We start from the raw sequence: 11,642 nt of genomic DNA, 5'->3' as shown, positions 1-11,642 counted from the left end.
AAATAATTTTCGTGTCCACGGTGTCTGGGCGAGACCAACGTGGGGGGAAGAGGATCCTACTCGTCCTCGTTGCGAAAAGTAAAACAAAAAGGTATGCAAGGAAAGAACGATCCCCAACCTGTTCGAATCCCTGCTAACTGAGAAACCGGAAAAATCATCATCTCGCGAACTGGCGAACGCATATTCACAACGGCCAGGTTTGCCTGTGCCCCCACTGAATCGTTGTCTGGCCTTTCCCGCTTGCTTAGGCGCGTTGCACAAGCTTGATTCCCCATTCCGCGGTCGGCCAAGTCAGTTCTCGGTGGCACCGCGATCAGGTCACTCGTGCTTTCGCGTCGCCGGTCGTCTGGTTATCGTTTGTCCATCGTCGTCGCGTGCAACACCATCTGCAACCCCCTAAGGGAAGGGCGACGACTCGATATCGCGCGATACGTGGACCCAGAATCGTCCAGAGGGTCTCGACGAGTACGTTTCATCCGGGGTTACCTTGTGAATAGCATCGAGAGCATCGAAGAATACCTGAAACTGGTCTTAAACTGGACAACCTTAAACTCGATCACCTTGGATAGCCGAAGTTTGGCGCGAGGATCGAGGCGAGCCAGCGCGATTCGCGAGCTATCATGGATGTCCAGTTGTCAGTGGTGAAGAATCGAATCGTGAAATGCGATTGACTCGAGGAGCAGACACGCGTCTAGGAATTTCTCACTGATAGTATAGGGATCCGTGAGAGGTAGCTGGTTCGTCGTAGCTGGAGAACGTTGCAGGTCAGTGGTAATCGCGTGGTAAATAGGAGGAATTCGTACAGGGTGAGTGGAAGTAACTTGGGATGTAGAGTTGGTGAACACTTTGCTCGAATAATAAATAATCGATGAAAGCAATAGCAATTTGATCGAACGATTAAAATTTGATCTGTTATGAAGAACCAAATGTACTATATAGCCTGAGGGGTCCTGCCCAGTTTCTAGAACCTGTAAATTACTGATTCTATCATCTTATGGAAAAATTGGAAATTAATTCAAGTCGGTTTGCTTCGACATTTTATCAAATAAAAAGAGAATAAGTGGACGAATCGTTGGAAGAAGGAGGCTCGAGAGGTGGTCGTTAATTAAGTAAATAAAACTCCGGACTTTGACTCGATCGATTATTTATACAATGTTTACGATTTCTGTTGCTTTTAAAAGTCGTAATATTTGGTTGCATAATTGCAACGATTAAATTGTTGTTGGATAAGTTCCTTTCTTATTTCTTCATACTTCTGACATTCTGTTAAAATATGTTGGAATTGTTAAGGTAGAGTTGCAGTTTTCGCATATAGCTGTTTCTTCTTTCAACATCGGATATGCGTGGAATGTACAATTGAGTCGATTTGTTATTGTCCGGTCTTTTCTGGTAAGGTGGTTCGCTCGTGTACTTTTCGTTGAACTTTTCCTCAATTTTCTTCGATTCAAGATTGCATTAGTTCCTTCACCGACAGTTTATTAGGTATTTTTCCAGATCGGCGTGATCTGTTTGTTTTATAAATTGTGGGGAATGGAAAAGTCAACGTGTCAAATAAATAAAATGCAAAATGTAATCAATTATTATATTATCAATTAAACAACGTAATGAGTATAAAATAGAGAGTTCTGTTTGTCTAATCTATTTATTATATACATGTAACCGACCGTGCATCGTCCCGGTCTTCTTCAACAATAAATGGATCTATGAATAGATCATAATTATTCAACAACCAAAAAGGCATAATTTAAACAATGAAAAAACATAGTAAAAAACTATAATTACTAACAGAAAAAACACATTGCAGTGGGAGAGTAATTGACACAAACAATTACGCGATAATGTCAATTATTTAGAAACCGATAATAACTAAAGTGTCTTGAACTTTTTATAAAACACAAACTATCAATTTATCGCTTAAGCGGGTTCTGTATTTAAACGCAAACATTCCAGAAATGAAAAAAATTCCTGTTGTTTTCCTTCGACGTCCGTTTTATGCAAAATAATGCATTTCAATATTATTTTAGTACGCAATCCTAATATACCATCAGCGGTATATTTTTTTCTCTAATTCCTGAGATTGTGAATAAATTTTTTCAGTAGTCGGACCCCAGAAATTTTTGAATAATTGTTAGAAACAAAATATCGAGGCTGAATTCTCTTACGGGACAACGATCACATTCCAATATCGTCTTGCCTCGTTTATTATGTTTCAAAAAGACATTATATGATTTGCAAGAATAAGATTTTTACGTTTTTTATGTCAATAAAAACTTTTTTCCCTGTTTATAGAAGTAGTCGAAGGACTAATTGTTCACAGTGATTTACGACAGTATTACAATGTTGCACATGAAAGATATATTTATGGCAGTGATAGGACATACTGGTTACACGATGAATCAGATATTTTTTTAATCCGTCGTAGGCATAAAACTCACGTTTAACAAAGAACTGGAAACTAACAGAACTTTTGAATCTATCGACTTCTTACTTTTCTTTTAAAAATGTTTCTTTTCATTCGATATTTTTTAAAATCAAATTTTGTTATGGTAAACTTGATCGATAGATACGAGAACCGTATATTTAATTCTTTCGTAAGTAAATTAGCATCGAACGTTTAGGATACACATAAGGAAACCCAAAAATAAGAATCTGTCATGGTCAGTTCGTTTCCAGGGACCTGTAATTCCCATGTAAATCGCAGACGTCATCGACTTAATTACCATATTTACTTCACGGCCGATTCAATCTGTCGAGACGATCTGCTTCCATTTTTCCGACGAAGAACCATCATTGAATTTATTATACCGCATTAAAATCGTCGCAAATAATTTGTTTACATATCTTCTCGTTAAATAAAAGCGGAAATTTAGCTCGATTTCTCGTACATTAAGTTAAAAAAAGAACCGATCCTACAATTTTTTTTGAAAACTTGACGTTTCCGTAGATTTCGTGAGGATTCCTCTCGGTGTATTTATTTCTTCGCGCGAAAGACTCGCGATTGCGAAAGATGCGCCTATCTAAGGTTACGTCTAATCACTTTCCATTTCTTCAGACTTTCGCGCGGACAAATCGTTTCTTTTCGATGAACTTGCACAGAGGCGTTTGACGACAACTCGTACACTATACGATCTTAATAAAATAAATAATTACAGAAGGAACCAAACTAAAAGGAACAACGATATAAGACATAAATTAGCATTGTACAGAATTAATTTCTCGAAGAAAAAATCTGTATGCCATTTCGAAAAATAGATGTCTCGAAAGTCATTAAATATTTCGTGAAAAAAGTCCACGAAATCGAAAAACAGATTTCCATTTATAAAATAAAAAAGAAAACACCTCGATCGCTATAAAATCGTGACGCGCACGGATCGGGTTCCAATTTCGAGTGTCCCGATCATCGAGAAATGTCAAAACTGTGTTGCGTCAGATCTGTTAACGATCGATGAGTCAACAGACTCGTAATTAACAAATCTTTGCGATGGTCGTGCTTCTTCGAGGCCTGGTGTTTCGTTTGATCGCGACGAACGAATCTTTGAACGGAAAAACGATGATCCAGCGAAGTGGAGCAGTTGCGCAAACCGCGTTGCTGTACAATACAGCTAGAACGGAAGAAAAGAAAAATGGCGCGTCGTTCACAGAAGCAACATGGATCAAATTTTTTCTGGCAAATCCTGAAAAGTTATTCAACGTCTCAACATGGTCTGTGTCTACAAAAAGTCGGCGACCTAATCCTACATAGTTGCAGAACCAGACGAGTCGTGACTCGTTCACCTACCAAGTCACTAAAACGATTTCAATCAAATTTTGTCTTAGTATTTTACTAAAATTAAGACGTCTCTTTGGATGTAAAAGAATTTGATATACGCTCGTAAAATCAGTTTCAAAATTAACAGTGCCAATTCGATGCGTCCAATTTCACAAAAACAATGGATGATCGTTAAAAGAAACTTATTTTCTGGCAACCTCTCTTCGAAAGTGTAACGCGTCCTTGAGAAAATCCCCGATACACGCAAGGTGGCCGAGTCTTGGGATCCAAATTGCGCAACAAGGTCGAACAGTTTTTAGAAAACGAAAGCGAAAAAAGAAAAAATGGACGCGCGACCTCCGCGGCGCCTTGCAAGAAGTCGAACAACGCGATCGACGACGAAAGGCGATCGCGCGTGCTCGTAACCGCTTCTCCGGTTGGCTGGACCAGCTGGGACAGGTGAGAGTCTGTTACAACATCTTACATCATCGATGAATTACAAGATACAGTCGATTACGTACGAATGATCCTCGATTGGCTATTACTGCGTCCTTCGCGCGACGTTTCTGTACGGAATTTTCGGAACGGTCGACGCTCCCATCTAAACCACAACGATGACTGTCGATGACTATGCGAAATTTCAGGGTTTAGGTCGAGAAAGTGTTTCTGTGAGGAACGAAGTCTTAGAAAATGCATCGAAGCGATCTAACCTCTTAAGTGGTCCTGTTTCGAACGAAATTTATTAATTGACAACAATTAGAACGGGTAAACCAAGGCAAAAATGACATAGCTAGAGTTTGTATCGTCTGGGAACGGTCCTTGACCTCCCCTCGATCTAAGAACACAGTACACATTAAATATTCTCATCATATTGATCGCCATTTTGGAAATTGCTGGTCAGAGTTTCCAACTTGAGACTTATTACGAATTTCCTTATTTTATATTTTTCCCACTTATATTTATATAATTCCCGCGAATTATAAATTAGTATCCTCTTAGAAATGGAAGACACAAGCGCCGTATCGACGCCACCGAAGACTTCCTTGGAGCTGACAACGCGACGAACGCAGTTTCAAACGCAAGCTTCGACGTTGGACACGAGAAGAAGACAAGCGGTATGCGTGAGGAGAGCCTGCAAGAAGTATGGCCCCAAGAACAACCCTAACGTCATCCTGGATGGGTTGAGCATGACTGTGCCGAAAGGCACGATGTGAGTTTCGCTGTTAAAACTACTTTCTAACCCATGTCTGCCCAATTACATGTCCTTCCCACTGGAAAAAGATAATCGGCCACGAGCCAAAAAATGTTATACAAATTTTTTCGTAAATATTTTACCGTCTTTAATGGGAAAGTAGAATACGTCGAAGGGAAAAATATTCCACGCGGAAGTGAAATATTACGTAAAATTCCGTTCGAAGAATAATTTAGAATAATTTGTGGAAGTCGATCGTCGTTTTTGTCTCCTCTTTTACGATGCACAAAGTCCACGAGATTATGGACTTTATGCATATTTCCCCGAGATTGTATTTTAATTAACGAGGCTCTTTCTTTAACGAGATGATCGTTTAAAATACGTACTCAATTTCTTAGGATGCATTTTTTTGAATACCAAAAGAGCAAAATTTAGCAACGTTAAAGTGGACAAAAAAAAGCATACTTTTCTTTTAAACAGTTAAAGACACAGTGCATTTGTCTGCACAGATACGGTATGCTAGGTGCAAGTGGTTGCGGAAAGACCACGTTGTTGTCCTGCATCGTGGGTCGCAGACGTTTGGACTCTGGCGAGATTTGGGTGCTCGGTGGCAGACCAGGATCCAAAGGATCGGGTGTTCCTGGTCCACGAGTGGGTTACATGCCCCAAGAGATCGCCCTCTACGGTGAATTTTCCATTAGGGAGACCTTCATTTATTTCGGTTGGAGCGCTGGTATGACGACGGACCAAGTGGACGACAAGCTGGAGTTTCTCATAAAAGTAAGCTGCAACGCATACGTATCTATGGTGCAGGCTGAATGCCTATCTAGGTTCAACCCTAGTCGTACTGGGATCAGTCTGTAAGCACATTTGTATACCGACACTTGTGGAGTCCATCCTCTCCTTTCCTTTTCCAACACTCGTCAACAGGACTCTCCACACATTTTGTAAAATAAAATTTCTCGAGGCAAAGTGATCGACGAGAAAACGTTTGTAAAAAGTTCCTGCAGCTGCCATCGGAGCACCGGTTCGTGAAGAACTTGTCCGGCGGCCAGCAAAGGAGGGTTTCCTTCGCGGTGGCTCTTCTCGCCGATCCAGAATTGCTGATCCTGGACGAGCCCACCGTGGGCGTGGATCCTGTACTCCGTCAGAGCATCTGGGACCACTTGGTTCACATCACCAAGGACGGCCACAAAACGATCATCATCACCACCCACTATATCGAAGAAACGAGACAGGCTGGTATAATCGGCTTGATGAGAGGCGGCAGGTTCCTGGCCGAGGAATCGCCGACGAAATTAATGGAGATGCACAACGTGGACAGTCTGGAGGAGGTGTTCTTGAAGCTCAGCAAACGACAGAACATGGGTCTTCGAAGAAGAAGCAGCATCCTCAGCAGCGTCACTGGCGTACCTCCAGAAGACGTACGTTATTCTGGTTTTAGATCGTACTTAGATCTTTCAGTTGTTTGTATTAAAAAGATAAAACAAATGTAACACGCCTGTCTGAGAACATTGGATGTATCGTTTTGTAGGACGCTGACGACGAAATGAGCGGTGAATTCGGTGACAACGTCAGCGTCTCCAGTCGAAGACGGGTCACCACCATCGAAAATGGAAACGTAATACTTTTTATCGAACGAAAGAAGGTTGCAGGTGTCTCTCCATTTTTTCATCATATTCAAGTGTTTGTAAAATGCTCAATATTTTCTGAGACTAATATTTACGCTTAAAACAAGGGATTGGCAGTAAACTTATTACTAAGCTGTCCGTTTTGATGACTGTCTCAGCGTGTACAGTAAAATTATCTCCTCAGACTTCGCAGTCGTGTCTAGTTATTAAAATGAAACATCAAGTACTAGATTATTTATTTCGTGCTGAATATATTCATAAGACTTAATATTACACAAGCAAATTAGCATATGATTTATGATCTTAGAATGATTGAAGTAATATTTAAACAAGCGTATAATTTATAACTATATTATCGTCTTTCAAAATTTCATTTAAGCCATTAATCGGTACTAAAATTCTAAATATAATTCAAGCGTCTAAAAAAAAATTTAATCACAGAACTAGTGGGACACCTATGACCTTTCACCTCGAAACTAATGTCTTCCTTTCTAAAATAATTCGTACACGATCTTTTTCGTGAACAGTTACCGGAGTTGCCCCCGGAAGAGAAAGGTTCCAACAAATTCCAAATGGTGAACCCTCTACACATGAAGGCTCTTATATGGAAGAACTTCCTGTGGATGTGGAGAAACGTAGGGTGTGTAAAAATAAGAACTCCAAATTAAGAAACTAAAATTTCAGGAAAACAAAAATATTGCAGAAACGAGGAATAGAGATTGAAAAGACTTGTTTCTTTTAGAATAATGCTGTTCATCATCGGTCTTCCGGTCGCTCAGATCGTCTTATTCTGCTTGTCCATTGGTAAGGACCCAATAGGCTTGAAAATAGCGATAGCCAACCACGAATTGAACAACAGCATGGAGCCTTGCGTACCAAGCGTTGGCTGCGACTGGACCCGATTAAGTTGTCGATATCTTCAGCATCTAGAAAAGACGTCTGTAGTCTTTCAGCCATACGACACGGATGCTGAGGCGAAAAATGCCGTCGAACGAGGCTGGGCCTGGGCTGCCATATCCTTCCCTGCGAATTACAGCGAATCTCTTGCGATCAGATTAGAAGATGGCAAAGACGCTGACGATTGGAGCATCACGTACTCGAACATGGATGTCGTCATGGATATGTCCAGTGAGTTAAATCGTATTTTACAATACATGAACATATTAGTATAGTTTCGTTCTCGTAGATCAACAAATCGGCCAACTTCTTCAAAGATCCCTTTACTTATCGTATCAAAAGTTCGCTCAAGACGTGACGGTGGCTTGCAATTACAGCAAGAGATATGCAAAAATCCCGTTAGATGTAAGTAAAAAACTATACAGGGAAAAATTTTAATGAGAGATTCTAGAGGCCAAAATAAGACGAAAATCAGGAATACCAATTTGTTAATTTTCGTCTTTTTTTGTCCTCTAGAATGGATGCTGAATACCTTGTATAAAGAGCAAAATAAATAAATATTTTGATTAATACTTTTCAATGCACAGTTTCACACGCCAATTTACGGCCCTGAGTCACCTAACTTCACAGATTTTGCGGCACCAGGAGTTATCTTGACGTAAATATCCTCAATTACAAAATAGAAGTTTAAACTGATTTATTTAACGAATCGTGTCTTTTAGAATTATCTTCTTCTTGTCGGTCGCTCTAACTTCCGGCGCCATGCTGTTGGAAAGAAACGAGGGTCTCCTGGAAAGAAGTTTAGTCGTCGGTGAATAAAGAAATGTTTTTAGCATTGAAATTGGTGAATCGATACACCGATGTACTGATTTAATTTCTCTCTGCAGGTCTCACTGGAACGGAAATCCTTTTCGGACAAGTCATAACCCAGTTCGTAGTTATGATGGGACAATCGATCATGGTTTTGGTGTTTGCCTTCGTGATCTTCAAGATCACTTGCGAGGGCGATACCGGCTGGATCGCCGCGTTAACTATCCTCACTGGATTTTGCGGAATGTGTTTCGGTACGAATAACTATCGTGACAATAATAATATATCGTCTTTGGTTGATACATTCGATACACGGTCAACTGATTTTCAGGATTCGTTGTTGCTGGCGTTACAGAAGAAGAAAGGAGCGCCACTTATATGGTAATGGGTTCCTTCCTACCTATTATAATGTTGTGCGGAATAATTTGGCCCATTGAAGGAATGCATTACGTATTGAGGTGTATTAGCTCTTTTCTGCCGCTAACGAAAAGTACAGAATCGATGAGAGTCATGCTGGCTAGAGGCTGGCCGATTACCAACCCCACCGTTTACACTGGCTTTATCGCCACTTTTCTTTGGATAAGCGTATTTTTGACACTTTCGATACTGATAATTAAATTTAAAAAAGGTTAAAGAGACTTTGATGTTTAAATTATATTAGCATATTTTTCTACATGCTAAACCGCGTGGACAGGTATGCGTGAGTGAATTTGTTCTGTAGCAAAAAATTTGCTGCGTCCGATGAAACGTGTGACACTCCTCTGACGTTAAGGATGACATAAAGCATTTGATAGTGAGCTCTCATTAAACATGTTTAAAGAATGAGTCCCATTTATGATATGTACATTGGGGGAAAGAATGAATGTAGTAAAAGTGTAACATATTCTTTGCTCAATACGGTTGTATTATATTTATTGTATGTACTTCCGTATCATTACGGAATAATGGCGGTACTATTTGTACAGTACAATGATAAGTAGGTTCTTAACTACGAAATACGAATTTATGACTGTGTAATTGACAGCTTTTCATCGTATTTGACATAGGAAAACCAATGATTTCTTTTGTATTAATTACATTTTTATTCAGTAGCCTTATAGGTGTAACGATTAGTTTTATTTTTCTTTTTTATAAATTCATTTTACAATAAAGGAATGTACGTACAATTTTATTAGAAAGATATTATTAATTTATACAATTAAACGTTTAAGAGGAAGGAAGGATGCGCATGATCAAGAAACCCGATCAAGAAAAATAATAAACATCGTTAAATAGAAAATTATATTTATAATATCAAAACGAGGTACAGCCTTATGATACAGATCAAAATATTTTTAACTATACGTAAATACATCGTTCATACAAATTATCATTCCCGTATTATTTATGCTCATTGCATTACAAATTTTCACGAACGTAAAAACGGCTCGTGCAATGTATTGTAAATTCGTTCTGCTTTTTGTAATCCAATACCAGAACAAAGAGCTAGCGTATTTGGCTTCGTCTTTAACAATTCGCTTAATGTTCCAAATGTCGATAAAAGGGTTGTAGCATCTGTTTTATTAACTGATCGTATTGTTGTCAAAGCACTGACCATCTGAAAAATGTATAAAAACAATAGCTACAACCTTCGAACAATAAACAAACAACTCTACACATATGCTGATCGACATATTACGTTTATACCTTTTGATAAGGTGCTGTATCACTACGGTCCATAATTGCATCAGGTGGTTTATTTTCGTAAACTTTGTATGTTTCAATAATTTTACCAGCATCCTCTGCACTCCATGCTAACATCAATGTCAGATCCGCCAAAATGCAAATTCTTGTTAAATGTTTTAAAACATGATGAGGATCTGCCACATCTACCTGAATATTGCTACACTTATAAAATAGTCCAACTGAGATTGAAGAAATAAACACTTCCGGGAATCCCGGATATTTTCGGGATTCCGAATATTCTCGAGAATCTCGAATATTTTCGAGAGTTCTCGATATTTTTTGAGATCCCGTTTCTTTACGGGAATTTTCGATATTTCTCGAATTCTCGGAATCCCGTCCCGATCCCGTGAAAAATTCCCGTTAATCTTTACATATAATAATTATGTAATTAAATTAAACCTGAACTAAGAGAACTCTAAGATTATACATATTCCCCAGAGTCTTCAATCGTTCGTGAATGTAATCAGGATTAAGTTGATGATAACGTATGGACAAGAATAAAGCACAACTAGTTCTTCCCATTACGTAGTCTGGCACAATTTCCGAAAATTCCCATGGAATATTTGATATAGATTTCAGCAATGGATTTCCTTTCTGAAAAATAATTTATCTATGTATATATTATATAAATAATATTATATCCATTGTCGTACCTGCTTTGGATTAACTAAAAGCGTATTAAATTTTGAAGAATCTTTGGCTTTCGAGGGTCCAGGTACTGGCTCTTCATAAAATTCGGATTTCTTTAATTCGCTAAATGCAGCTGTGTGCAAAAAAATAATTATATTTTAATGCATAAAAACAACTATATAATAGATATTAAACAGCATATCATAATGAAACTCACATTGGAAAGAAGAATCAACCTTTGCTTGTTTAGGCGGCGAAACATTATCTACAATTTCACGTTTTCCTTCCATCTGATTTAGTTTTTCGTATAATTCAAAATATTTTTAGTTTCTTATAACCTAAGGAAGTATCACAATTATGATACATCAATAACGATTCTACTTTATTGTAATAAAATTTTTCTCGAGAATTATGATACAATCGATGTAGTGCATAACAAACTTATATCGTCGAAAAGATCAAAAAGTATAAATTAAAATGATTAAACAATACAGGATACAATGTAGGTTATCAATTCAATAACAAAGATAACAATAATTAAACGATAATGTTTGGGTAGCAAAAAATAAACATAATTCGGTCAAATTAATTTATTGGTAGATTAACCGTATGTGTCATTAGGTTAAAATAGTTATCACAAACAATAATTAATTTATTCAGTTATATAATCTGTACCACCGACGTATCAAACGCGTTCACTGTTTACATATTTTTTCTTACGATTTTTTGTTTACGTATCAAACATTGTAATTGCTTTAATATACAATATTTTATCAGCTAATACAACTTCTTACATATCCGTCAGTAACACTGACAATTGATAACACTTTATGATACATTAGTCTAAGATATTTCTCCGATCAACTCAATCGTTATTTTCATTATACAATTTCATCAGTATTTCATGGTTGAAATGAGACAAACGTTTATATACACTTTAGAGTTTATACAAACCACTAATAACGGATGTTCGTGAATGTAACTGAAATTAAATATATTCGTAAAACAT

The 11,642-nt window shown here is 38.0% G+C and overlaps 2 protein-coding genes across 6 annotated transcripts; one reads left to right on the top strand and one right to left on the bottom strand.

Annotated features, from left to right (window-relative positions):
* The first annotated feature begins 259 nt into the window (after window positions 1-259).
* Window positions 260-9,456, top strand: LOC143346934 (ABC transporter G family member 23). Of its 2 annotated transcripts, none has more exons than XM_076775637.1 (12): window positions 260-764; window positions 4,737-4,958; window positions 5,450-5,720; window positions 5,942-6,364; window positions 6,475-6,561; window positions 7,099-7,211; window positions 7,314-7,699; window positions 7,758-7,873; window positions 8,056-8,126; window positions 8,191-8,279; window positions 8,356-8,532; window positions 8,610-9,456. In XM_076775637.1, the coding sequence occupies exons 2-12, from the start codon at window positions 4,750-4,752 to the stop codon at window positions 8,909-8,911; spliced, it is 2,244 nt and encodes a 747-aa protein (XP_076631752.1). In that variant the 5' UTR covers window positions 260-764; window positions 4,737-4,749; the 3' UTR covers window positions 8,912-9,456. The 2 variants fall into 2 exon arrangements, with proteins under 2 accessions (XP_076631752.1, XP_076631751.1); XM_076775636.1 differs by having other exon boundaries at window positions 261-764; window positions 4,748-4,958.
* An 89-nt stretch (window positions 9,457-9,545) lies between these two features.
* Window positions 9,546-11,626, bottom strand: Ercc1 (DNA excision repair protein Ercc1). 4 transcript variants are annotated; one of them, XM_076775646.1, is made up of 6 exons: window positions 11,588-11,626; window positions 10,851-10,971; window positions 10,657-10,766; window positions 10,403-10,597; window positions 9,965-10,150; window positions 9,546-9,875 (listed from the first exon to the last, which is right to left on the bottom strand). In XM_076775646.1, the coding sequence occupies exons 2-6, from the start codon at window positions 10,921-10,923 to the stop codon at window positions 9,687-9,689; spliced, it is 753 nt and encodes a 250-aa protein (XP_076631761.1). In that variant the 5' UTR covers window positions 10,924-10,971; window positions 11,588-11,626; the 3' UTR covers window positions 9,546-9,686. The 4 variants fall into 4 exon arrangements, with proteins under 4 accessions (XP_076631761.1, XP_076631760.1, XP_076631759.1 ...); XM_076775645.1 differs by lacking the exon at window positions 11,588-11,626 and adding an exon at window positions 11,428-11,561; XM_076775644.1 differs by lacking the exon at window positions 11,588-11,626 and adding an exon at window positions 11,354-11,456.
* Window positions 11,627-11,642: the final 16 nt, after the last annotated feature.

The sequence above is a fragment of the Colletes latitarsis genome, chromosome 10 (genome assembly GCF_051014445.1).
Source record: "Colletes latitarsis isolate SP2378_abdomen chromosome 10, iyColLati1, whole genome shotgun sequence".
Taxonomy (NCBI): domain Eukaryota; kingdom Metazoa; phylum Arthropoda; class Insecta; order Hymenoptera; family Colletidae; genus Colletes; species Colletes latitarsis.
Note: the sequence above shows the minus strand (reverse complement) of the source record. Positions and strands in the feature narration are given on the sequence as shown.

What these genes read in the sequence shown, in the direction of transcription:
- LOC143346934 (XM_076775637.1), top strand. Translation starts at nt 4,750, where the DNA reads ATGGAAGACACAAGCGCCGTATCGACGCCACCGAAGACTTCCTTGGAG. An exon ending in TGGATGTGGAGAAACGTAGG is followed by an intron (nt 7,212 to 7,313) that starts GTGTGTAAAAAT and finishes TGTTTCTTTTAG; the next exon opens with AATAATGCTGTTCATCATCG. An exon ending in GCACCAGGAGTTATCTTGAC is followed by an intron (nt 8,127 to 8,190) that starts GTAAATATCCTC and finishes CGTGTCTTTTAG; the next exon opens with AATTATCTTCTTCTTGTCGG.
- Ercc1 (XM_076775646.1), bottom strand. Translation starts at nt 10,923, where the DNA reads ATGGAAGGAAAACGTGAAATTGTAGATAATGTTTCGCCGCCTAAACAA. An exon ending in GGTTGATTCTTCTTTCCAAT is followed by an intron (nt 10,767 to 10,850) that starts GTGAGTTTCATT and finishes TTTTGCACACAG; the next exon opens with CTGCATTTAGCGAATTAAAG. An exon ending in TTAGAGTTCTCTTAGTTCAG is followed by an intron (nt 10,151 to 10,402) that starts GTTTAATTTAAT and finishes AGCAATATTCAG; the next exon opens with GTAGATGTGGCAGATCCTCA.